This window comes from Charadrius vociferus, unplaced genomic scaffold (assembly GCF_000708025.1).
Source record: "Charadrius vociferus isolate BGI_N301 unplaced genomic scaffold, ASM70802v2 scaffold192, whole genome shotgun sequence".
NCBI lineage: Eukaryota > Metazoa > Chordata > Aves > Charadriiformes > Charadriidae > Charadrius > Charadrius vociferus.
In genome coordinates, this window is record NW_009647437.1 from 3,223,971 (window position 1) to 3,251,573 (window position 27,603).

The 27,603-nt window shown below is 41.1% G+C and overlaps 1 protein-coding gene across 1 annotated transcript in view; it reads left to right on the forward strand.

The window, feature by feature from the left end:
* The window catches only part of TTC7A (tetratricopeptide repeat domain 7A), a 139,558-nt gene that overhangs the window by 23,926 nt on the left and 88,029 nt on the right, over positions 1 to 27,603 (forward strand). The window contains exons 5-9 of the mRNA XM_009880650.1: positions 5,041 to 5,119; positions 8,413 to 8,573; positions 9,010 to 9,073; positions 19,854 to 19,991; positions 20,414 to 20,497. Coding sequence (XP_009878952.1) covers positions 5,041 to 5,119; positions 8,413 to 8,573; positions 9,010 to 9,073; positions 19,854 to 19,991; positions 20,414 to 20,497 — 526 coding nt within the window. The remainder of the gene's footprint in view (positions 1 to 5,040; positions 5,120 to 8,412; positions 8,574 to 9,009; positions 9,074 to 19,853; positions 19,992 to 20,413; positions 20,498 to 27,603) is intronic.

Here is a 27,603-nt window from a genome sequence, read left to right on the forward strand (position 1 = left end):
CTATGATTCTGTGATTCTTACTGCCTTTCCTTTCAGACTGTTGAACAGGTGTTACTCCTTTATACTGTTATGGGGACTTTGGTCAAGATGCTTTTAGTATTTTCTTAGGGCAAACAGGCTTCACCTGCATGAAGTAATGGTTATACATATGCTGCTATCTTAATGGCACTTGAAGTACCTGTGGAGTTTCACAGCAAGATGAAGTCAGAGCTTTCTAGAGGATGTGGTTGGATTTGGAAACTCTATATGGGACACTTTTGAAGAAAATGAATTTCTGAAAAATAAATACTACGCACTTATTAGAAATTGGATTTCCTTATGATCGCTCAAGTTAGGACCTAAATTACTTTGGAAAACCCTGATGAAAGTGCCCAGTAAGGAAAGCTTACACAATTCCTTCTCTTCCCTTCTCCTGTCAATTTTCTAGAGTGCTCAGTTTCTTTTTTGAAATTTTATAGGCTTCTGTTGCAAGGGCACTTTGAAAGAGTAACTTCATGTATGTGTTGTTTTACAGTAGACTCTAATGTGCAAATGCAGGCAGGCAGGACAGTCTCTGCCAGACTATTAATCTCTTCTGAGAAATTTGTGTGGGCTTTCTTGTTATTTATCTCTTCTTCAGTCCTCAGTCTTGCACCTTATCCAGGACACCAGGACACTGCCTACTGGATGGATCTAGAGAAGTGCTAAGCTTTTGTTTTGTATTGTGTTTTTTTGAGTACCCCACTTCTGTTGGACAGGCTGCCATTAGGAAACTCTAATGTGCTTTGTTGTAGTTACTTGTCTTGTATCTTCATTTATAGGAATGTGAGAATCTGAGGCTTACTTTCCCAGGTGCATTCTGTGCCTAATGTGAACAGATGTTTAAGGAGAGAGTATAAATTCTTAGAAACCTTGGCAAGATGCAAAAGGAGCTGGGCAGAGGCAATGGTGTTGCTGCTGGTTGTGTGCTCCAGCTACCGCTTTCCCCTGGAGGGTGCCTCTGCTAACTGCCATGTAGTCATCTCAAGAGGGTCTCTTCTGTCTGTTAGTGGCTAACTGTTTTAACAGTTAATGTGTGGGGATAAGACCATGATCTTAAGGTGCTCATGTTGTTGGGGGGCTGTCTCTGCAGATCTCTGTGCCCACTGTCCACTCTAATTCATTATCAATATTTTTCCCAGCAATTTGCATAAAACACAGTGTATTTCTTTTATGTTCTTGTATGTTAAAACTTTTTGCAGTGTTAACCAAACAATATGACCTAAATGTGATACAACTGCTTTGATTCACAGACTGGTAATTAATTACCCTGTATTAACCTGGTACTTGTGCGAACAAAACAGATTTTCATGCTAAGCTGGACTGACTGAACTCAAGGTGCTCTTTGTCACAGTTTGTGCCCATGATTTTCTGTGTTCCTTTTTATTAGATTAGCTATAATTGAATCCTAAACTGCATTTCATCATGTTTTTTTTTTTTAATGCCTCTTTTACCGCTTTTGTGGATAAAACAAAGGTATTTTAATGACCACGTGCTTTTCCCTTCCTGTTCTTCCTCATTTCTTTTTCTGGCATCTTAGCAGTGCAGTAGGGGCCTATGGACTCTTCCAGCTCATTTAATTTCCATGATCTGATGTTCGGTTATGATGCCGTGGCTTGAGGCAACAGTACCTGGGATTTCTAGATAGACTTCTATCAAAGTCCTGCAGAGGCTCAAGATTGCTTAGTTTCTGATCTAGACAAGATCAAATGGATTCACCAGAGATTGCCAGAAGCTTTATGTTTGCATCCTCATCCGTGCATCTATGTACACATACTTCTGTTCAAATACATACTTTTCTTCTTGTTAACTTCTTCAGGCCCTAACTTAAAAAAAATCTCTTCAAGTGCACTTTTAGTATATGAAGGACATCTATTAATGGAACAGTAAGTTCCTTATCGTTATGAGTAGAGCAATTCATATGCTTAAAATGAAATGTGTGCTTAGAATTGGAACAGCAGAGCAGAAAGACAAACTCCTGGAGCGAGGTATGTTTGCAGGCTGCTGCCAGGTGTGCTCTGTCTCCTGTCATGGCTCAATAATGTTCAATAAAGTTCAAAATATAAAAGCTGCCAAACCAAATCCTCAGTCCTGTAGAACAGGTATTGTTGTCAGATGCTTTGCACGTTTCCGAGTTGAGAGCTTGGAGCTGGAGCAGGTGCTCTCTGGGAGACCCTGACCTCACAAGCACCTGGCTGGAGGTGGTGAGTGCTGGGTGCCCCTCCTGTGCTGCCCGTTTTGCACTCCTACCTTCTGTTGAAGGTGTTCCTAGGCATTTGTCATGTGGGTCATGGTTTCAACTCTGACTATTTGCAGATGGGCAGAAATATGCCATTTATTCTTTCATTCACTTCAGTGTGTCAATGTTCCTTCCTTTTCCTCTCGCCTTCCCCCCAGAGCAAGGTGTTTCTGCCTTGAAGCTTAACTTGGTATCTGGGCTTGTCTAAAAAGTGGAACTGAAATGGTGCTTCAGTTCTCTGGGAACAAAACTGTGTCTTTTTAGCCCATTCTCCAGGTTTTTCATCTCTTAAGTATGTGCCAAATGTGGAATTAATTGGCTTTGCAAGTGGTCACTGATCTTCTTTCTGATGCTAGTTAATGGCATTTATTGATGCTTTATTAAGACAAATACCATTATCCTAGTAAGAAATTTAAACATACGCATTTTTGAAAACATTGTAGAACTGGTATACACCCTAACTCTTTGTCCAGCCTCTTATGGAGCCCAAGGAAGCACAAGAAATGCCAGTAGTTTTCAGTAACTGAGGAGAGCAGCTGGGCAGGTGCATTTTGTTTACATGGGCGAATTTATTGATTTTTGACTATATATCTATAATAAATAGCAGGTGAACAATTCTGTTGGATTTGGTGTGACTACTAATGTGCATGAATATCGCCACGTGGTTTATTGCTTTCCTCAGTTTAAGTTCCAGAACTACATCTTTGTGGGTATATTCTTTCTTAGACCCACAGGAAAGCACCAGACACCTTGGCCCTGTAATTGGAGAGCCTGCTGAAGCATTAAAGTCCAACTTACAAAAACTTTCTTGAGCTTCTTTCCTTCCCTTAATAAATTGAAGGCCCATCTCTTACGTAGGAGAAAGTGGAAGGGAAAAAATAAAAAAAGAAAGGCAGCTTCTGACTTTCTCCACAGGGGCAAATCTCTGGTGTTTTTGCTCTTGCCCTACTTTGTTGCTTGTCTGTACATTATCCACAAATAGGTAATCTACAGATTGCCTCTAAGTTTAAAATTTTGAGATGAGTATTGATTGGTAGTAAGGTTATGTGTATTTGTATTCTATGACTTGGTGGCCATAAGCTTTAGGGTAGCATTTTAGGTAGCTAGTATTTGTGGTAAACTTGATCATACTTTACTTATTTTCCCCTCACCTCAGAAAATATATATTTTATTTTTTTTTTATTTCTGCAAATGTTTGCTGTTGATTCTGCAGTGCAAGTAGGTTTACAGCACATGAAAGAAGTGGGCACAAGCGCAGTCTGTACTGCTTACCTTCAAAATTTAATCATAGAGTTGTAGAATGGTTTAGTTTGAAAGGAACTGTAAACATCATCTAGTTCCAACCCCCCTTGCCCTGGGCAGGGACACCTCCCACTAGACCAGGTTGCTCAAAGCCCCATCCAGCCTGGCCTTGAACACCTCCAGGGATGGGGCCTTCACAACTTCCCTGGGCAATTTGTTCTAGTGTCTCACCACCCTCAGAGTGAAAAATTTCTTCCTAATATCTATTCTAAATCTCCCCTCTTCCAGTGTGAAGCCATTACCCCTCATCTTATCACTGCATGCCCTGGTAAAAAAGTCCCTCTCCAGCTTTCAGTAGGCCCCCTTCAGATACTGGAAGGCTGCTATAAGGTCGTCTTGGAGCCTTTTTACTCCAGGCTGAACAACTCCAACTCTGTCAGCCTGTCCTCGTAGGACAGGTGCTCCAGCCCTCTGATCATCTTCGTGGCCCTCCTCTGGACCCTGTCTAACAGGTCCATGTCCTTCTTATGTTGAGGGTTCCAGAGCTGGATGCAGTATTCCAGGTAGGGTCTCACAAGAGTAGTTGTTATGTTGTATGGCTTTTATTTTTAATGAAATTTAGGTTTCATCTGCACAGAAAATTCTCCTGGAATAAGCTGAAGTGGCAGTTAATGTACCAGTATAACTGCTTACCTGGTTGTCTTTATTTCAGTACATCATTGCTTCTTTTCTGATAGCTTGTATTTCTTTGGGTAGCTTCCATCCTGCAATGAAAGTGAGCTGAACCATTTTGTAGTCACTGTGATGGTAGGGCTACGTCCTCAACCTTGAAGATCTTATAGGCTGCAAATGTGTTAACTAGGATATCCAGTCTTTAATCTTTCCTCTCTTCATCTCTCTTAGTGCTCAGATACATGATTAAGATACCATTTGGGAACTAGTATGCTTTAATTGCTTATGGTGTATGCAGAGTAATATGAATTTTTTTTTTTTTTTGCTTAACTCTTTTTTGTTGCAGGTTAAGCTGTACTTGCAGACAGTTACTGCAACTTAGCTGCCTGATAACAAAGTGTTTAAACCACTGTAATTTCATCATGTGTCTGGACCATCAGACACAACGCATTTAAGCACCACCTAAAAGGAATCGTCATTTAAAAGCATCACGTAAGCTCAGTATAATTCAAACAAGTACAATCTGTGTGTATGGAGAGGAGATGTGGATGCATTTAAGAAGAAGCATCTGCTTTATAAAAACGAGCTATGAAAGGCTTCCAAATGTCCCCTCTGTTCGTCAAATGTGAATGTGATCTTCTACTAGGAAGCCATCTGGAGTAGGCATGCTACAGTCGCTGCCTCGCTCGGTGCCATTGTCCTATCTGTGCCTCAGAGTGACTTGTCTTGCTACTGCACACTCAGTATTAGTGATTGTTTCATTGGTTTGTTTGAATGTCAAGTTTGTTGCCAAGCTTTGGTGCATCATAAAAATATTTTGTCTCCAATGTGCTGGTTTTTATGATTTTTTTTTTCCTGCCTTCTCATAGAAATATTGTGAAAGGAATGAGGAGTCTGCGAGAAATACTACGGACTGTTGAAACAAAAGCTACTCAGACCTTAAAAATGGTAAGAGGAATGAATGGGAGATGGGAAGGTGGGGTAATCCGCTGTGCAGGAATTATGTCTGTTTACTAACCAATGCAGCAGGACAAAAATATATTTGTCCTCGCTTGATTGATTGCTGCTTTTTTTTTTTTTTTTTTTTTTTAAAACCCACAACTTTTGTAAGTGATGTGTCAAGGGATGCACTTAATTCAAAGACCTGCCCAATTGAAACCTCTGAGCCTTCAGACCTGGGCATGTGGGTTACTTTTGGTGGGTTTTTTTCAGGGTGTTTTCCAGTCCTGGTAGAAGTGGGGATGTATTTAGTTTGATGGTGCTGTCCTTAGGTGTTAATGTCTTGTTTTCTTTCTCACTTTTCAGTGCGTGCATGCACACCTTTCTGTATTTGCATATAGAAGCATTAAGTACTTTGGCTCTTGCAACAAGCAGTGCTTTTTTAGACGCAAGTGCTTCAGTGTTCTTCCTGTGAAACTCCCTTCAATACAGCACAGTACAGAGTACAGTGATTTTAATCTTTTAAATTTTTTTTTTTGGTGGTGGTGTTGGCATTCTGCATCCTGTTATCCTGAGTGCCTCTGGTAAAGAAATGGAGAAATTTATGTGCCTGTTTAACTACTTAGACCTTTAACTGAGTCTTCCCTGTCTCCCCTTTAAGAGATCTTGTCCTGAAGTTACTCGGGAAGTGACAGGGTTAACAGCATGAAGAATAACAGTCTTGAGAGTGTTAATTAAAACTTTGCAACCCTTAAAGCATCAATGCCAATACAACTAAGCTTGTTTTGTGCTTGGTTCAGATTTGTATTTCGTTTAATTCCAGGGAAGTTCGGCAAAGGAGGTGGGTATGGGTTTGCATAGCATTTTGGAGATGGAGGGTGCAAGGCTCCAATGGATGGACTGACTGTGTGTCTAGCTCCCATGCAAATGCAGAGCTAAAATGAAAGTGTGAGCAGAAAGAGTATCCTGGGTGCTTTTTTGCCTAGGTTCCTCACATCTGTGTAATTTGGAACTTCTGTTCTGGAAATGAATCTTCTTGTTGCCTTGCAATCACCTTATGCCTAATTGAGAATAGAGATGTATGTAGAAGTTTGTGCAGGGAATTAGAAGAGGTGATTTAAATAATTGTCACGCTCAAATGGTTGCATCCTTTTCCAGATTGAGATCAGGGTTCAGGGGATTTTTCTTGCTAGCCTGTTCTATCATTTCGCTGAAATGAGTCTAACCATCTGCCGTTCCTATACCATGACAGAACGTGGCACTCAAATGCTCCTGTCCCTGTGCAACTGGGGTGAGTTGTACAACACCCATGGGAGACTTATCCCTAAGGGGAAATCTGAAGGTGTTCATCCAATAGTTTTTCCTGGGATTTCCACTTTACTGGAAGTTGCATTTTCATTTTATTACTTATTTTTAAAGAGCTGTCAAGAGGGCAAAGGGAGGAAAGTGCTTAATTAAACAAGTTTTTCAAGCATGAAAGTGAAACACGTGATTTTTTTTCCTAATTTGTGGGATCACAGTGTTCTTCAAGCATAATGATGCTTTTTTTAGCCAAAGGCAGTAATAACATAAATCACTGTCTTCGCCTGTTCTGGTTTGTTTGGTCTTATTCAAAACAAGAATGAGGCTAATTTACACAGCTACTGTACTGTATGTTAAAATCAAAAAAGTATTTCGTGCTTGCCTTTTGAAAGGCTTATCACAAACTGTTCTCCTACTGTGTGAACCAGTAGAGATCTTTCTGTTGCTGGCATGTTATTTTTCCCTCCTCTCTAAGACTGTAGGAAAAAACATAGGAGAGTTGGCTCCTCAGGGTAAAACTGACTAAATAATTACACACTAAGATGATAAAATGATACTGGCTAATGTCGCAGGGCCCTAGGCCATTTTGCTCATGGTTACTTGCTATAAAAAGCATAGAAAAACCTAGTTAAAAACAGAAGGCTTTCTGTAACTTGTCAGTAGGAGTGCATGGAAGGTCTTGGGGTTTCCAGGGAGTTGTGTGTGACAATATTTCTTTGAGGCACCATCACACATTCAGATCACTTTGCCGTTTGCTAGGTACATCTATGAAACCTTACTGGTGTTTACAAAACAGTGCACAGTACTGTGGTTGCATTTTAGACTAATTCAGTGAATGCATGTGTGCTGATGTGCATTAGAATAAAGAACCTTGTATAGAAAGAAGTTATTTTTCCAAATCTGGTAACAGGAACTTTAACGTCAGTATGATTTATTTGGTCCTATAGATGTCATGCCTCAAGTGGAGTAATGCTTCAGTTTATCAGTCATACCTATTCTGGTATTTAAAAGAAAATTACTCTTGGTGGCTTCATAACAGATCTCGAAGTGTGAATTGCATATAAAATTCATATGCAGTAGTCAGAGAAGTTCCAAAATAATATTTACAAGTATTAGGACAGAAGGATTGAAGTTTCAGCTTCCCTCTGTTCTGTGCAGTATTCACTTTACAGCTCGGAGTGCTCTCCTGCTTAGAGTTCACAGAAAATGTCACCCGTTTTGATGCGTCTATGCTTGTTTGCATGTTCATCTATTTACAGTGCGAAAATTTGGAGATTTGTTGGGTGGGGGACAAGGACAAATGCCAAAGATAATTTTGCAAAGTCGAGTTAACTTGCGCCCTTTTGTGCCCAGCTTGCCAGCTATGCACATGAAGTGGAAAGCAAGCGTTTACGTATCGTTGGCCACTCGATGGTCAAAAAAGTGCATGTGATGTTGCTGTCTCAATACAAAGTTCCTCACCCTCTTTGCTCACTCCATTATTGCAACAAAAAGAGAGAAGCAGTACCAAGATGCAGTATATAAAAGGCTGCAGAAAAAGCAATCTTAACAGATAATAGGTTGATCTTTTAAACCTAATAGAAAAGTTGCTTCTGGGCTGAGACTTGCATACAAAATTCCGAGGCTGAGAACACAGTGGAGTGCCATCATATTCTGATATAGTAACGTTTGTGATATTGTCTCAGCGGTCCCTGTGGCAATCAATTGTTTTCATTCACCGAAGTGTCCCTTGCTGTCAGGCCTTTTTGATACTTTTTTCCTATAGCATTGCAACGAGACCATGTAAATGTGGAAGGCTGGCCTTTTCAGAGGAGGGAAGAAACTGCCACTGCTGTAGACTATTAGCAGCTGGTTTAGCTACCCTAGCTTTCTGAAAAGTGGTACTGTCATGTTGTTGGTACGTCTCCTTCCCAAGACAGAACACTGGGGAGAGGTGAATCTTCTGTGTTGGAGAGGGCTTCACTGATGTGTCTTTTTCTGTGCTGTTCCCTGGTCTCTAGACTGCAGCCAAACAGCTAGCCCAAGTGCTTCTCCATTCCCTCAGTGAAGACTGTTACTGGAGCCCTTTATCTGATCCGCTTTCTGAGTTCATGAACAAGGAAGATCAGTCTTATGTTAGCAATCTTCTTTGTCGGAGGCCTGAGCTGTACTCAGAAGAGAAGTAAGCATTCTTTTTTATTTCACTTTATGGGCAGGAGGAAGGAGAGTGTTTGAACACTCTTCGGTACTGCTAATTATGTCACTGATTCTTGCAGCAGTTTTGTGTGTTCTTGTTTTTAACTTCCCATCAAAAGGCCTGCTGGAAAAATAAAGCATTAAACCTTGAGTGTTTGATTATTTTTTTTTCCCAGGAAGGAAGAAAATCCAACCAAATAGCTGTCTTTGGTATGAAATGGAAATAATCTATTTATGGTTCAGTATAGCTCATCTAGGATATATTGCAGAGCTTTTAATTGTGAGAACCTGCAAAAGAAGGTATTGCCTAGCAAATGAATTATGCATGAGATGTTTCAAGTTACTGCTTCTCTTGTGAAATGAGAAAGAGGCTGACAGGATAATTCTTGACCTTCCTCAGAAAAATGTGTTCTGTCTTTCAGTGCTTACTGCCCTCAAGACAACGTAGAAGAGGCTCTTCTTCTCCTCTTAATCAGTGAATCCATGGTAAGCCAAAAATGAGTTTGTAATACTAATAGCACAAAGGAATATCTATCGTTTCCATGTCAAGTCTTCTGGTTGGTTTTGTTTACAGAATCTTCCCTAAATAAACAGAAGCAAGGATTCGGCTGTTGAACAGGAAATGCTATTTATTCCTTTGTCAGTGACACTACTTTTATTAAATGAAATGTCAATGAAGGGTTTGTGGAATTGTCAAGAAGAGGAAGTGACTGCATTCACCATAGCTGCATGCAGGTTCTGACACTCAGATACATTGTCAGAAGACTGACATTTCCATTCAGAACGTCTGTGTGGATTTATGGGTCAAGAGTGAGAGGAAGGGAGCCTTGCATAAAGCCAGACATGGTGGTGGTACCTGCTGTTTGGCATTTGCAGGATACAATATCCTGCTTACATTCCTTAGTCTGCAGGGATATTATTTTAGCTGTTTCAGTTGTGAGAGATATTTGGCAGTTTCTAATGCGGATGGTACAGGGAGTTTTGTCATGTGCAGAAACATCCATAATGAAATACAGTAAAAGAATTAGATTTCTTCTATTTATAACATCAGTTGCTATAAAAAATACCTTTAAGAGGAAGGGGAAAAGATAGAGAAAAACAACTGCATGGAAAGCTGTACGGTAACCTCTGATCATTTTCATGGTCTGAGAAGAGGTTTTCCTTACACAGAAAATGTGTAAGGAATGTTTTCTGAAAACATGTAAGGAACATTACTTTGCATTAAATACTGGGTGGTCACTTGTAGCTCAAAGTGAGATTTGAAAACCTTGGAGCATCAATGACCCTCTTAGGAACTTCTGAACAGCTTTCAGACAAGTTGGAAAGAGATACTGTGGAAACTTTGTTGGTTTTTGCTTCCTTCAGTTTTTCTTTGTCTGGTTCTTCTGGATCAAGTCCTTCCTCTTTCCTGCAAACTTCTTCAGAACGTGGCAATTTAATATTGTTTGCTTTTAAAATTTGGGGGAAAATTGAAGAGGCGGAACCACCCAAAAATATGAAATTGACTTAAAATTCACATACATCTCAGTGTTACTATACTTTGTGCTTTTTAGTGCTTTCTTGATTAAGCTTCTATAGTACATCTACTTGGTATTTTCAAGGGCTTTTCTGCAGTTAGAAGGGCTTTTTGTAATAGGAAGTGGAGACTTCAGAAGTGAGGGCTTGTAGAACACCACATGCACTTCTGTTGAAATCCGAACTCATGTCAGCATGGCTTGTCAGGGCTGATCCGAGTGGGAGGAGGGTCAGGGATCTGGAGCAGTGACAGTACTGGCTGCTCCAGCCTTTTCTAGGACTGGGCTTGCAGTCAGAGAGGCCTTGTGGGATCTTGAACTCTAATCTTGTTCTGCTGAGGTGAACGAAAGTTATCCCTTTTTTTTCCAATAGTGTGTAAAATGGCAAATTGGTCCTCTAAGTAAGTTACAGATGACACAGTGTGAAAATGCTACTCATGGGAACTGGACTGCTGTGCTGACTTAAAGGCTAAATAAATAACCTTGTGTTTGCTTAAGTGCTGTCTTCTCTATATAGGAATGTTCTGGAGGTAGATGCAAGGCATTTTGATCTGCTGCGTATAAAGCACTTATTCAAATATTCTGTAGTAGGGCACTGCGGGAACCATAACTATCTTTCCGTTTTTTTGGGGGGGAAATGGAACATCTAAGCTTTCCTCTTGCACTAGCAGTAGGCTTGCCATGAGTTTATTGTTTGAACAAAAATACAGGACAAGTCTATAGAAATACAGCTGTGTAGAGAAATACACTTAGGAACTACAGGAATGTGATTCCTAAGTGGAGGAACAGAGGGAACAATGTGATTCTTACGTATGTTTGCAATTCATAAATATTTTCCTGTGGTCTTACCCTTATGCTACCAAGAAGGGGAAGGTTTGTTTAATTTATGACAAGACATCTTTTCTGTGACAGCCTTGTTGTAGGCTAGTGAGTTCTCATGTACAGGTTTGTTTGTTTGCTTGGAGTTTTCGGTTTTGTTTTTTAAAACTTGCTGAAGCTCATGGAAAACAAGTGAACAAGAAGCAGATTTCCAATTGAGATCTCCCTAATGATGTAAAGTTAACAACTGAATAAAACATATTTTCCTTCCTGGAGAAAGTGTCAGTGGCAAGCAATAATGATGTGTTTCTAAGGGCCAGTCAGCAACGTAGTTGGTGTTCCTGGATTTTGGCTGGATTAGGCATTCTTTCAGTATTTTTAATTTTGAACCCCTTAAAATGAAACAGAAGTATACAATTAGGTTGGCTTGCTGGGAGCTCTCCAGCTTCTCTGACACTTTGATTGCTCTGTCACAGCAAAATTCACCAGCAAGGTACTTTTCTTGTCTGATTTTTAAAGAGACAAAAGAGCAACCATGCCATTAGAACTTTCTTGCAGGACTGTAAAGCCAGACAGCTGCTTCACATGCCTGTTCCTGACTTTTGCCACTCCAAAATGAGCTTAAGGGGGACAAAACTGGGGGAATTGTCAGCACGTGGAGGGGACAGGACAAAGATGTCCTGTGGAGGAGCATAAACTGTCAGAGAACCTCAAAGTAAATACGTGATAAATTTGATGATAAGGAGACATGGTAGCTTTTTCAAGAAGTATACGTCTGGAACACCTCCTCCCCCCCTTCACCTGAGCCATACAGAGAGGAAGTAGATCAGTGGTAGGTAGTTCGCTGCTGAAATTCACTCTGCTTTTCTGTTTGTCTTGCATTCCTAAGGTGAAGCTAACACCTACTTCACCAGGATCTGTGCAACTCCCCAGATGATGTTACTGGTGTTACAAGAACTGTTCCTCTAAGGGGGAAAGGAAGAATAGAAATCGCCTTTAAGTTGTTTTGGGCCTCCATTCCAGCACGCCTCTGGCTCTTAGTGGTGCTGGGTTCTGGCTTGTGATGCCGCCCTAGCTTTTGTTCTTATCCCTTTACCTTGCATTGGAAGGGAGCCACTTTGCATGTTCTGGTGGGATGAAATCAGAATATCTTCTAACGGGATAGTTAAAGGTTCCTTCAGTATTTCACTCACTCTGTGTCTAAGCCTAAAGTTTTTCGGAAGGCCAAATAGCATGGTGGCCTCTTTCATAACTTTGAAGATGCTTCTGTGAGTATATTAACACTTACAGTGAAAGCTTGGGGCCTCTTTCTTCATGGTAGTCTCTTGAGTTGCCTCCTGTATTCTTTCTGTCCAGTTGAAAACAGGAACCTATTTTCATAAGCTAAGGCATCTCAGTAAACAATGAAAAACATCCCGGTTGTTGAGTTTGGCAAGTGCTTCTCCTCTATGCCAGCTGTTATTTAGTCACTCTGGTTGTCTGTAGAGTTCTCATGAAGGAATCTAGTGAAACAAATCAGGCAGCCTGAAGATTACCACAGTCAGGGCTGTCTTTAGGGGGGTTTGTGGCCTCCTGGCTAAATTCTCATTCCTTATGCACAGCCTGAGTTATGGTGTGATTGGGCTGCATTAGTGAGAGGAGGAAAATGCTCTCCTTCAGACCAAGGAGAAGGCCAGCTGGTGACAGCATTTACAAGCTCAGGCTGTGGTAGAATCATGTGTTCCTATCACATGTTGGAAAAAATGGACCGTCCTATTTTTAAACCACTAGTCCTCTTTCTTATTGCATTTAACCCATCAAAACCAGTGGCACTGTGTTTGTGGGGAGAACCAAGGGCATACTGTGACTTGTGGTGTGGTTTCTCTGAATCATGCTACCACCAGGAATGGCAGTTGTTCTGCCATCAGGGACTCTGGTGCTTTGTGCTGTGGGGCGAAGGCAAGGGAGGTTTGGCAGGACTAACCCTTAGCCACAGTTTTGTTTATTTTAATAACCATTCTCAGGAGTATTCTGAGTTGACTGCGCTGCCCCTTGAAGTCAGCCAGAAATTTCTCAGAGCCAGGAATGGAACACTTTCTATTACTTTTTGTGTTTACTTTTGAGGTTTAAAAAAAGTTTGCATTTAGAAACCTTGCCTTCTTGAATCTGAGATTCAATGTACAGTCTAAAATCCCTGTATTCAGCTCTTGGCAATGCTGACTCTTACAGTTGGGGATTCTGGCTGGTGCGGTCCACCAAACATAACAGGTAACATGGATTATTTTTCTTTGGCTCTGTGTTCACTTCACTAATACTGAAAATGAAGCTTCATGTATCCAAAACTAATAAATTCTGTGCCTGTGTAACAAAGATTAGAAATGTCATCCCCATCTTATCTCTGATTTGAATCCCTAAAGGCGATTTGACCTTGGAGAGCCTGAGAGCACAGAACAGATGGTGAGGGGGGAAGTAAGATACTGGGACTTGTCCTGTTCTTTTTACTGGTGAGAGCAAACTTATGGCTGTGAGCATGCCTTTAACAGAACAAGATTAAACACATGTATTTTTAAGCACAGAAATAATTAAAACCTGTTAACTCTACAGTTCCTAGCTTTATAACATAATTCTGTCCAACAAATGGGTTGGCAAAGGAGAAGAATCTCTTGTTGCTTTTGTAGGATTTTTATTTTTATTTTTTTTTTTGAATGACACCAAGCCCAGTGATGATCTAACAGCTGGATGACTATCATGAGTACTTTCTTGAGGGCTGTCGGACCATGGCAGCTGAAAGAGACAACTGGGGACAGGATTGCCTGCTCTGTCGGCTCCTGCCAAATCACGGTTGTGCACTTGCAAGCCCAACTGTCTCTTTACCCGGTCTGCAAAGCAAAGCTGTTTGTTTGGGACCTGCAAAGGTGATCGCAGGATGTTTCTAGTGGGAAATACGCCACCTCTGTTAGTCGCCTCTTGAATAAGTAGTTCTAATGTGAGGTACTGGAGACAGGATAGAAAGCTTTTTTATTCTGCTTTGCAGTAGGAGGTCTTGTTTCTGAACTTGCAAGGGGGATGCAAATTCTTGGAAGATAGCTTTCTAAATGCAGATTACTGATAGCAAATATATGACTTCTTACCTAGGACAGTATTATAAACCAACTTTATTACTTTCTCCCTCTCTCTTCCTTTTGTGTAGGGTCGTTGGGCTGTTTCGGCTGGGGGGGAGGAGGGGGGGGCAATATGTCTGTCTTGCTTTCAGTGATGTTTCCAGAATTAGTTCTGCTACAGTATAAGACATTAAAATGTACCTGGTGAGAAATAAGATATATCTATATGGTCATATTTGATAACCAATAATAATGGGCTGTTTTGCTGAGACATGTGAATGGGGTACCAGTAACTTGTGATCTGTTGCCTACCAGAAATGAGACAGGTGCCACGCAATTCACAAGGCAGTAAGTTTTCATTCACTGTGCTTTTGGTCTGAAATGGAGCAAGTTGTGGTATCTCTGTAAGAGCACTTTTGGGAGTGGCTGGAGTACAGTGTTTCCTCCCTGTTCCAGCTGCTTCACATTTTCACTGCAGCTTTGCAGTCAACCCTGAATATTTTCTTTGTATATGTTAGTGAGGGGAACCTTCAAGTGCTGTGTAGAGATCATCAATAACTTAAGTGAAAAGTCAGTAGCCTCTTCCATGTGAATGGGTCCTTGCCATTGCGAAGAATTCATTCATTTTGTTGGCAGTACAGGCAAACCAACCAGAATGGAGATCCAAAGGACGTGGGTTAAATATTTCCCAGCTCTTAGCAGTAGAGGCATCAATTGCATGATTTCAAAGGCTTGTTGTCAATCTTGCACACATAGCATTTGTTTTTCTCTCTTAATGCTAGTATTGAATCACACCAATTACATTATTACAGTACACTGTGTAAAACATGCTGCCGTTCTGTATAGATGGGTTGCAGTGGATCTGGCAATTATGTCTATTATGGAAAGACACAAGTTGAACATTAGAATGCCCATGAATTAGGGGGCAGGCAGCAGGCACTCATTAAAGATTTTAATTGCTTTCTTTTCCTTTGGAAAAAAAAAAAAAGGCAGGGGGAGCCATGTTTCAAAGTGAGCAATTAAAGGATACTTCATAGCTAATTGCTGCGAGAAGGGGCTGCTACGTGGAATATGCTCTATTGTAATTCATAGGATTGCTTGACGTTTTATGAAGAAGTACATCTTTGTACTGTGGTAAAATTTAATTTTCTGCAGCATAACTGTGTGTGTAATAACTGCTGAAGTAATGGCTGTTTGGATTTGCTGTGTCTCTTTCCTTTCTACATGTAATAAACATGCCATAAATAAGCTGTAATTATCAGGGTCATTGATGTACAGCAAATCCTCTGTGTATAGGTGGCTTATCTAGTGTTCAGGTCAGTATATTGTATATGTGGATAGGAAGGCACAAGCTGTTTGTAGCTCATCAGGGTTGTTAGTTAAATTGCAGATCCCCCGAAAGGCAGATCTCTTCCCTGCTATCAGAGCCAGTATGGGTCTGAAAGTCCATACTGTTGTATTGCTGCAGTTTGGAGCCGGACCTAAAAAGCCCCGCTGAACCCCAGTTGGCTCTGTGCCCAGTCAGGCTGAACACCTGAGTTGTGCTTCAAGTGTGATACAGAGAGACATCAGCATGGCTGAGCACTGGGTCGGCTCAGGGGTACCAGCCTGTGCTGGAGCCTGCAGGCAGGCTGGAGGGAGGGAGGGCTGAAGGTGCTCGCTATCCTATGTGCTGCTCGGTCTGGGCTAACTACAGGATGTGTTTTATCTCCCAAAATAGAATTGGTGTCATGTCTGAGCCACCTGCCTGCACAGCTAATTGTGTCTAATGCATCCCAAAATATGCAAATGTGATGCATCTCTGGGTTGCTGCGTTACCTAGGAGTACCTCAAATAAAGGGGTATTGACTGTATATTTTTGCTCTGTATAATGCAAGTTATGCTAACTCCCAATGGTGAAACTCCTGTTGGTAGCATTAGTGACCTTCTCCATCCCACACAACAGCCTTGAACAGAGGTTCTCTTCTTTTAATGGTGTGACTCACCATCTCTCTCCATCCCGCTTGTGTGCTGTGAGGCATGTCTGTGTGACAATGGGAACAGCTTAAAGGGAAGAGTCATGCTGGGGGTGTTGAAAATGTATTTGTAGCTATGTTTTACTGCTGCTTTTAGTGGAGGAGGAGGAAGTAATGCAGTAGGGCAAATTGGGAATTGCTGCTTGTTATTGATACGCTGTTTGGAGATCAGTGTTCTACAAATAACCCTTTTCCATTTGTGTTCAGGAAAATTAGTGCTCTGAAACAACAGAAACACAGGTATTGAAGAAACGTTGGTGTAAATGGCTTAGAACCTATGCATTCTCAAATGCAAAATGAAATCTCTCTCTCTCTGTGTACATTTCTGTAAGTAAAACTTCCCATCCAACAGAATCAGTGTATGCCGTATTGCAGTAACTCTGCAACTATTGTGCACCTACACTTAACCAGTGACTGTTAGGAATTCTCACTGCCAAACCGAAGTTTACAATAACATAAACAAAGGTAAAGACAAAAAATTTGGCTAATGTTGATGTGGGTCACAGTACCCTTTTTTCTGTAAGAGGCAGGCCACAGAAACATGCCAATTTCCCTGCGTGGGTTTCAAGAAATAGTGATTCATATTCCCTTCTCTGCCCTCCTGGAGTACAGTAACACTGCAGTAGTAAGTGATACCTTGAGCCTTGGGATGAAGATTTGCATTATTGTATTAGACACACTACATCTCTCCATCTTCTTGCTACTGTTCAGTCAGTTTGTTATGAGGTTTACACCTTTTGTTTTGGGGTGTTTTTTTGTTTTTTGTTTTTTTTTAATATATCTCTCTGTGATGATGCAGGAACTTCTTGATTTTTATTTTTTTTTTGAGCAGCTGGAGTTAGCAATTGGAAATAGATTCAGTATTAAAACATATTGGGGTAGAAGTGACGATTAATTTGCTCAGTGGCAACTTCTACTATGCATGCACGTGAAGACTGTTAGATTGCAGAGACCTTCTATGGCTTTGAGATTTGAAAGCTTGAACAAAATAAGCAGGTTTATGACCTTCTTGGAAAAAATATTAGTCATGCCTATGCATATGTTGTTTTTAACTGCTGTCTGCTTAGGTAAAGTACGTTATGTACGATATGTTCAGTATGACTGCAATTTTAGAGTGTTGCATCCTTGTAATATGTCTCATATTCCTGCTTATTGCAGGATTTGGGCATGTTCTTGCCTCTAGGACCAATATCTGTTAGCAGATGAGTTAATGAGCACTCACCAGTTCCAATTAATTTTCTGTCTGTGCTAATGCATCAACTTAAAAATCATAGTGCGGTACTGGATGGATACCCAAAAAAGCATCAGGCTATAGCTGACTCTAATGGGAGGTTGATGATGAGATTACAGAGCATGGGGGTGCTAGCTCAGTAGCTATTTTCTACAAACAATTGTCATAACAATGTAACCGGTGCAGAAAAAATTGTTAATGTAAATTGTATATACGTAGGAGGATTCACTTGGCAATAAGGATCGTTCTGTATGTGCTTCGTCTTTAACTGTCTGAAGTACAAATCTCAGAATTGTTCTGTATATGCCTTTACTTTAGCTTCTTTTTTCCTTTTAAAATAGCAGTCTTGAGTTAAATCCAAACAGAGCTTAACCCTCTGTTTATTTTTTTTATTCTTACTTGTTTAGTTCTTCTAATAAAGATAGACGAGCTATGTTTCTGTACTCTGGTTGCAGGATTTTCTCTTTGAAGTTGGTTTTGTCCTCTCACGCGACCTGTTATGGTTTGAGAAACCCACAACAATTTATTGTCATTTAGACAATTATTCTATCACCTGATGACCCTTTCCCACCTGGGAAGGGAAATCAGGGAAAACCAAGGAAACACAAGGGCTGAAATATAAATAGATTTGATAGGGTAAGACTAAATAATTAACATTAATAATACTAAAGAGCCAATATTGGTCCCGATAGCAATATAAAATACACAAGGATTATACTCAGCCAATTCTATCAGTAGGAAGCTGCGCACTCCCAGCAGTGGACAGCAAATGTCAGACACTGTCAGTGCTGCGGCTTCAGGAGGAAGGGAAGACCTCAGGGGTCCGGCACCAGGGCAAGAAGTTCTCTGGACTGCTGTCATCAAGGGATAGCGAACACTTCTCAGCAAGCTTTCTAATTTATATTGAATGTGACGTTCATGGTATGAAATAATCCTGTTGGCCATCTTGGGTCAAGAGCTCGGGTCTCACTCCTCCTCATCCCTGCACCCGGTGAGCTCAAAAACACTGACACCTTGAAACCCACATACCATAGCTGGCTATAAAGTAAATATTTTCACAAATTCAGACACTAGAGTCTTCTAAAAGTGTGGGTTTTCCCAAGCTTTAGAAGAGAAACTGGTCCTGTGTCACTCAAACCAAGACACCACCTATTGTTCTGAACTATTTTTTCTAAATCACAAATTATGTTTGCAGTAACATGAAAAAGAAAAATACTTTTGTGGCTGCAAGAGTCAGTGTAAGTTTATTTGTGCAAACACTAGACTGAGTCTGACCTGTCAGTTTGCCTTTAACTGCGGTTGCCATTTAGCTCTTGGTTGTGATTGTGTTAGTTGTCAGTAATTGTGTTTGCTGTCTCGGCTGGAGGCTGTGATGAAGAGTGCTTGGAACTGGGGCATTACACAGATAATATCATGATGAAACAGCTGCAGCTTAATCATAATGAAATATGTGTGGGCTTTAAGGGCTGCATATTCTGGAAATTTTTATTACACTTAATTCCCATGTTTAACCTTTTTAGGAAAAACAAAAATCTCCCTGCAATTAGAAAGAAATAGATGTAAGATTATAGTAGTAAGTATTATAAAATAAATCTCATAACCTTCCTGCTTCAAGAAGGGAACACTTTGTCTTCGCCCTGGGTGAAACTGCTGGCAATCTTCTAATTTTTCTGATCTTTTCGATGTCTAGACCTGAATGTCTGATGTTGCACCCCTTTCAGCTGAAGCGCCCAGAGCAGTGTATCTGTGCTATCAGTCAGTGCCAGCGCTCAGTGGCAGCCAGCACTGCCCCTCTCAGAGGTTAGGCAGTCTGGGTGAAGTCCTCTGAAATCAGAGGGGCTTTTCCGTTTACTCTGGGATTGAAATTTCGCTCTTTGTGCTCAGAAAGCAGAGAGGCTGGGATCTTGAAGTAAATCTGAGTCTATGGCATATGGTGTTTCGGGACATTGCTAGACTGATCATTTTCTATCAAAAGTAATGTCTCTTTTTTGATCTAGGCTAAGCAATGCACTGATTATGCAAAATTAACACTTACAGCTTATTTATTTAAAAAATTATTTGGTATTGTATTGCCTAGACCTCTGATTGCATTAAATTGATGATAGGCAAATCTGATTATTAAGGCAACTTGCCTAAATTAAAAAATAAAAAGTGAGTAGCAGAAAAGAGGAACAAAACCACATGCTATTGGGAAGAAAACAAGTGCAGACACAGAAGATAACTGCTTCCATGGTTGATATTTTATCACAGTTGCAGGCAACTGAAGTAATAAGGAATGTGGTTTAAGAAATGAATTTCTAATTATCAAGGAAATGGGATCTGGTAGGTCTGTTTCCTAATGCTCTAGTTCTGTGAAACAAATCCAGATGAGGTATTCCTAGCAGTTCCTTTCTATATGAACAGCTATCTTCTTGAGTGTGCTTCATATGGATAGAAAGCAACTCAGTATGGAAACATCTTCCTTATGTTGGGATGAGTTTAAAAAAAATATCTTGAGATGATTTCAAACAAAATGCCATGGATGATAAGTGGAACTTCCTGTGAAGGAGTCGATTCTCTCTTGCTCTTTGGGGTCTGATGCTTCATTTGTGTTGTGTCTGTGCCCAGGCAAACCGGGACGCAGTGATCAGCCGAGCCCCAGACCAGCAGGATGACCGAGCTGTCAGCCTCCGGGATGCTTCTGCAGTCTACGACCTCCTCAGTATCACGCTGGGCAGAAGAGGGCAGTATGTCATGCTTTCTGAGGTACCTCTTCCTGGCTTTTGCCGAAACTTCCACTTGAAACTTCCACTTGAAACATGCAAGCAAAGCCCCTCTTTGCAGGAACTTGACAAGGAAGGTGCAAATAACGCACACTAGTTGGCAGTTAGTAGAAACAGCTACAGACCTATGGCAGCACAGGCCAGAAATGTACACAGAACTGTTTGAGACCTTAAAATAATTTATATGTTGGTACTTGAACAAAGTGACCTTTGTTTGAAGTGATGGTCTGTGCTAACAAGCCCCATTAACTAAGAAGAGGAAAATGATGTAATTAAAAAAAAAATAATCGCCTGGGCCACAAGAGATTGTTTTCCTTGATTTGATTATTGAGCCAAGCATCAGTCTTGACAAAAGATATATTAAAAAAAAAAAGCCTGACATTTCTCCCAACATTTATTTCTCAGTGCTTGGAGAGAGCCATGAAGTTTGCGTTTGATGAATTTCACCTGTGGTACCAGCTTGCCCTGTCCATGGTGGCCTGTGGAAAGGTAAAGTTCAAACCAAAGGGCTTCGAAATGGCATGTTTTCCTCTGGCACAGTGTATCTAGCTTACTCGTGTGAATCTGCACAGCCGTGTATTTTGAGGGGGGGGTAGGTGCCATCACACAGCTACGTGGAAGGATGGTGCTCTCCTTTTAGACTCAGGTTGCACTTTGTGATCAGGTATGTGCATTTGGTATTGAGTACTGTTCTTTCCATGTAGCGTTTGCTTCTCATTATCAAGGAGAAAACAGAATTTGTGCCTAGCTGTGGATTGAAAGGCATTATACAGCTGTCCATTCTCTGCAGGAGCTTAGCCTAAGAAAGATGCTGATGTCTAAAACTGTCATCAGTTCACTCTATGTCTTTGGGCAGTTGACTTGACCTCTCTTTAAGCTGTGGTTTCTGCATCTAATCAAGGAAATGTTAACGCTTTTTCATAGAGAGCTTGCAAGGATTAATATTTTCGAAGTGGTTGGTGCAAAAGGTACTGTAGAAAAAGAAGTGATGTGTGAATGTTTGCATGGGCATGTGTTTTAGCATAAGATTATTTTTTTTTTTTTTAAATTATTAGTATAGTATTTGACAGAGTTACCAGTTAACTACTGAGATGACTGAAGTCTGGTTGCAAAAGGTAAGCAGAAGCAGCATGAGCTTTTCTTTATTAGTCTTAAATGAGTAGACTTCCTGCAGGAAATGTGGATGGTACAATATTTAGCCTGTTCGTTCTTGGGGTCCCCACCTAGATTTTCAGGAGATGTGAGCAGATTAATGCTGTGTGGTAGCAGACCATTTAATATGGTCCTATATTCAGTGCCCATGGAGTGTAGGGGAATCCATGTGGAAGTGGGCAAAGACCGCCAACTTGCAGTCATCTGCCAAATGGTAACTTACTATTGATCTTTTATGGCTATAAGCTGACTTGGAAACAGTGGCTTTGGAGTGGAAATTGGAGAGGAATATACAGTGGCATGCTTTTGCAAAGAAGTTGTCATCTTGTTATGTCTAAGTGGCAGCAAAGCTTGGAAGATGTCTGAAGGGATTCCTTCACTTCTGTGAGCATAGACAAAGTCTTATCTTGGAAGACTGTCTGTTGTTATGCATTACACTTTGAGAAAATGGGAAAACAACAAGAGAAAGCCTAATAAAGAGCATCAAGGTTGGCTAAGGGCATAGTAAGCAGGACTATGGAAAGATTGAAGGAGTTGATTTTTTTTATTTTTTTTTTCACCTTTAAAGGGGAGAAAAAAAAAATCAAAGACAGAAACAGGTCTTCAGGAGTTCTTAGAAGAGGAGGTTAATCTTGTCAGTGATGGGTGGGATAAGACATGATGGCTTCCAGTTGTAGCAACACAAGTTCATGCTTCCTTTTAAGAGGCAAAAAAATGATAGTGTTACACTGGAAAAATGTTGCCTGTGGAGACTGTGTGTAGCCTATGTCACTGGGGATCTGTGGAACACCCTAGACTAATATTGGTGACCAGTGACCCTGCTGTGAGGCACCGGGGGTGTACTTGGTGGGACCTTGCAAACTCTGTGTTCTGGGACTCCACAGTTACCTCATAAACTGGCTACATCTGTTATAATCAAAAGGAGACATCAAAACTTTGACAAAGCATATTAGATCAGCATGGAGCTGAAGGGAGATGTTTAGTGAGAAAGAGGCTCACAGATTACTATATAAGTTCCGTACAGGCATTTCAAAATCCAGTTCCAAGTATGAAAATGCTGGCTAGACTCAATCATGTATAGGGAAACCCGAAGCTACTGCTGGAATACTTTAACAATGAGCTTGGTGCCATGGTGCTAATACCTTTCACTGGCCTATGTCAGGTGGGGGGGTTACAAGTGAGATCCAGCTCCCCTTGGCATTCAGCTGGAGTTAGCACGTTGCTGCCCTCTGTACCATTGCAAATCCTCTGGATACCTGATCTCTTGATACTGAGGACAATGACTAGATAGGCTGTGATGGAAAGGCGCAGTATCTTCACATAAACACTTACAGGACTTCGAGTTTATTGGCTTACAGGTTGCCTAACCTGTTTCTCAACAGCAGACAATGCTGTAGCTCTAGTAATCTGCTGGAGAGCAAATCTAGATTTTTAACTGTTGATGGTTGAGAGAGTGAGTGTGTCCAGAGAGTAGTCATGGTTTAATCTTAGGTTAGACTGGAGGTGAGAAATAGAACCTGATCTTAGCTTCTAACAATTTGCATGAAAACTCTGTCCTTCTCCTTATATGTTTGCTTACCTCCTCAGCTTCCTTGGAAGTTACTGAATATTTAGTACTGAAGAGGAAAAAAAAAAAAAAAGGCAACAGAAGTATCTGTATCTATTACTGTCCTATCTTTTCAGATTTTCAAGTATGTCATGTCTTTTTGCCTGTACTTTAAATATTTACAAGGTAAAATGGCCTGATCTTGCCTATTGATGTAAAAGCTCTAAATGTTCTGAGCCCTGTACAGGGCAGAGGGAATTCCCTTACCCAACAATCCCATCTGTGCAGTATTTCACTTCTAATCCCAAAGTATTCCCTGAGGATTCCTGTCATATACTCTGCAATGCGTCATCTTGCTAATGGGAGATGTGGCATACATTTTTATACTGCTTCACAGCTTGGTAGCAGGACAGAGTTAATTTAAAAGTAAGTGCTCCAGTGTAGCAGAAAGAACTGATGAGAAAACAGCGTGGTCTGTCTAGACTGCAGACTGCAGAATACACTTGAGTTTTTATAGGTAAAAGATCTGTTTTCACCTGTCTCAATCACAGCCAATTCCTGATCTCATTTCTTGGTAATGAAAACTCGCATCCTGCAGTGTTACTTGTTCTACAGTACTGCAAATCATACTCATAAATCCTGGGTACGACAGGAATAGTTTTATCAACCTGTAAATGCTGGAAACCTTGGTGTCTTTTTTTTGTTGTTGTTTTAAACACATTTTTAGTATTTGCAAACTCTGACCTTCTTAAGGATGCTGTAAATTCTGATCTTCCCCTCTATTCTACACTGCATTTGGCTAGTGTCACTTTTATTTTGTATATTCATCTTCTTCAGGTTAAGTCAATCAAGTTGAACTTCAAACTATTTTCTTCCTCTGCCAGCCAAAAAATTGCCAATGGTGATTGTCATTTTTCACAAGTGATCAGTCTGAATGTCAGGCCAGCCACCTAGGCTCATTACTGTATGTATGCTTGAGTTTACACATTATTTTAAAAAGCATGTGTCTTAACAAAAATAGGCACATCACTTCAGTAAGTTCTTGCAGAGCAAGTGAGGCCTTAGGGCTTCATAAAATAGTGAATGAAAAAGCTCAGAGAAACATAACCTTCCTGTCTGTCTTCTATCCACTTAAGTAGTGGAAGTAATGGAGTGACAGTGATTTCACTTTCCTGTGCTGCTCAACAACTTGCATAATGAGTAAGATCGTGTGGTCTGGTTGTTTTTTAACCCATTCTTGGGAATGCGTGTATACTGAGCTGTATATTTTCTGAACAAAAGAAGCACGTTTATTTAAATGGTTAAAATCCACTGTGAAATTTAGAAGGCTTTTGTAGGCAGTTTTAGATGAAATGCTGGGAAAGCCTAGACAATGGCAAAGACATGCGGGATGTAGAAAGATTAGTGAGAGATGTCCTGTGTCACCAAACACAGTTCTGGATGGGCAAGAGAAGGGTTTACATCAATCTAATGTGGCACTCCTGCCTGTTCTTCTGAAATAGTGCTGGAAAATTGAATGCTAAACTCTTCACAGCTGCTTTAAGTTGCTTCTACTGGTAATAACCTTCACAATCTGCTAATACAACGGCCAGAGGCTGAGTGTGCATAGCAGCTCCCTGGGTCTGCTGCCGTGCATAGACAGGCTGGAGTCTGAGTGGCGAGTGGTACGAAAGCCGGATGCCATCTGGCAGAGTCCTCAGGCAATGAGAGGAGCCACTGTCTTGCTGCCAGAGTAAAACAAGTGCAGTAGGTTGCATCTGCTTGTCTCAAGATTTTGAAAAAGTAGCGACTTGTATTCAGCAGAATGGGAGAAGAAGGGACCAAACTGTAGTTTACAGAGTAGAGAAGACTTTGTAGCCTTCATGGTAGTGAAGAGACAGCCAGCTGTTTGATGTAGACTTGTTCTCTGCTGCTGCTTTTCAGCTAAACGGTTTCCACTGGAGGTCGTGGAGATTACCAGCACACAGCACCCCTGCAGACTGGGGTAGCTCTGCTTATGTATCTGAAGCTGGAGGCAAAATTGTCGTAGTGTCTAGATGATGTATTACAAGCACAAGGGATGTGAAATAGGGTCCCTGTGCACTTGCAAGCATTTCCCTGGCCTTGGACCAGCTGGATCAGTTACATATTCCCTTGTTCAGATTTCTCTCCCCTTCCACACCGAATGGCCTCACACAGGACCCAGCCTGGGTGTCCCAAGGTGCCACTGGAGCGCTCTGGGAGTAGAGACTCAGAAGTGCATTGTGGGATTGGGCTCTAGCTTAAACTGACAGTACTTCAGAAAGTCTTCTGTGTCTGCATCATGAATGTCTGTTTCTACCTGTCATACTGCTTAAGGGAAAGATAAACTCAAAATGTGTGCCTTAAACACTGTGAGGCAACGTTGATGCTTCTCTTCTACTTAACCAACCAAGGAGACAAGATTTGTATTTAATGACAATGATATGCCATTTTCCTGAGGGTAATGGGGGAGGATTCTTCAGGGATAGTGGTGAAATTATTCTGTGAACGCTGAGTCGACTTAGTCTAGAAGTGCTGGGTACCCTAATTGAGCCATTCAATTCGCAGCAGTTATACTGATCTCTCATGTCCAGTGGATGTTTATTATTATTATTATTAGTGCATGCAGTGCATAAACCCATTTTCATGCTCATATTTAGTGCTTCTGTCCCTCCCCACCAAGAAAACCCAACCAAACCACAACACAATTTGATTAGTGATTGAAAAGTTTTAGGGTACGAGTTTCTTGAGAGGAGGGGTGGAGAGTGATGTAGTCTCAGGCCAGCTGAAGGAAGACTGGAGCATCTGCTAGGAGAGAATTAATCTGCTCTTACCCCTCAGCCCTTACACTCATTTAGGGGATGAAGTGGCAGCAAAACGCGTGAAAAGGAAGAGCTTGGGGGCAGCTGAAGGGGCTGTGAGGAAGGGCCTCTGTGAGAGCCCTGTGGAGCTGCAAGCAGGTACCTGGAGGCAAGGGCTACGCTCGGCAGGCCTTGAGCTGGGATTGCTGATGGTGGTTACGTGTTCCTGGGGTGCCTGGTACACAGATGTCCAGCACCTCTTGCCCAGCGTTGACAGAACACTATCAGCCCAGTGCTTGCCTTTAGGACAGCAACTGCATAAGTTTAGAAATAACTGCATCATTGCTGATCCTCCCATGCCCCTTCTAGCCTGTACTGACACCCTGGGGACAATGATCAATGTTACCATGTAGATAAGATACACTGGCAGTAGGGGAATTTAAGCACCAAGCATGACACCTTGCAAAACCAGGCAGACAAAGCTGCTTTTAACTACACAAAATGCTCCTCTCTGCTCTTACCCTTCAAGTGTTTGTTCATCTTCAAGGCAAAGAGGAAGAAAGAGTCATGTTTGTCTACCTGAATGGTTTTCTTAATAACAGGAGGTGTCTGGTGTTACACAAAGGGAAATAGTCTCATCCTTCTTGGCAGCTGTCATTCAGCTGTTTTTCTGGGGGAGTAGGCTCCATCTCTTCCCGGAGCCAATCTTGCAGTGTCACTGTTCTCCCCTTGGCTGCTCAGCAGTTGGAGATACTGCAGCCCTGCCCAGCACTTGCGCTGGCAGCGTTCGGAGGGTTTTGAAACCAGGCTTAGACATGAACTCTGATTTTGGAGCACTTTGCAAGTTGCTGATACATACTGGTCATAGCCAAATAACGACAAGCTAATGTCGGAGCTGCTCATGTCTGTGTTGCACCCAAAAAAAGGAATACTTGCCCTTATTGAAACAGTGCAGCAAAAGCAGATGTCTGTAACAGCTTTGAGGAGCTTCAAGTTTGACTCAGCCATGCCTGTACTGCTAACATACAGCTTTCCAGAAGGTTAGAAGGAAAGTTATAAATATATTTGATACATAATTCTGCAGCAACAGCAGACAAATTTTATGATTTAGGCTGTTCCTTCTGTTGGTTTCCTTGCAAAAGCTTAGGCTGGTTTCTAGGCAACTGACATTAAAAAAAAAAATTACATTTCTCTTTGCATTGCAGGCAGGAACCTTGGGAGCAGCAGAGGCCTCAGATGGCTCCTTAAATAGCATTGCTGGGGAATGAAAGTTAAAATATTGAACATTCATTGGTTAGAGATCCTGTTACAAAGGTCAGCCATCTGGGGAATATTCAATAGTTTGGTTTCCTTTGGTGCAAGAGAAAGATTAGAAAGGGGTGTGCCTGTGTGCTGTAGATAGTACAAAAAATGGAAATTTCCAAAGATTCCTGACTGTCGAGCAGAAAAGCTAGGTGGGCTATATCATTGTCTTCAGGCTTAACTTTCTTTTCTTGACAGAAAGTGTGAAATGGGGTGTTTGTCACATTAGCAAGGACAAATTTATGCTTTTAAATCTTAGAATTTGAGAGTTACTTTTAAAAGTGAATATTTTAAGCTGCTTAATTGCAGTGCTCTAATTTGCTAAACACAGGGTAAAAGAAAAGGGGGAATTCTATGTTGAGAGAAGTAAACGTCTTAATGGAATAATGTTCATGCTGAGGGATTCACAGAAATCTAGAAATTAACTGGAAAACTAACATCAAAACAAGTAATTCCAGAGTTCTCAATTGCTGGCTTACTCTGTCATCTCCCCATGTTCGTTCAAAGTCATTTATATCTAGATGGCTGTGAGTCCCAGGATACAGAGAATACTAATTCTTGCATAATGATGAAAGAGTTTTCCCCCTCTTCCCCCAAATCCCTTTGAGATTTTAAAATATCTTTACAGCTTTTAAGATCAGACCAGGATGATGCTAGAAATAAGGCAGTACTAGTTGTGGAGATTCATCCGTGTAGTAAACTGCCAGGTGAATTGGAAATGAGGCTGTCACCCTCTGGCTGAAAAGTATTACCAAAAAAGCAAAAAAGTAGAAAGGCTTTTTGTAACCTTTGCA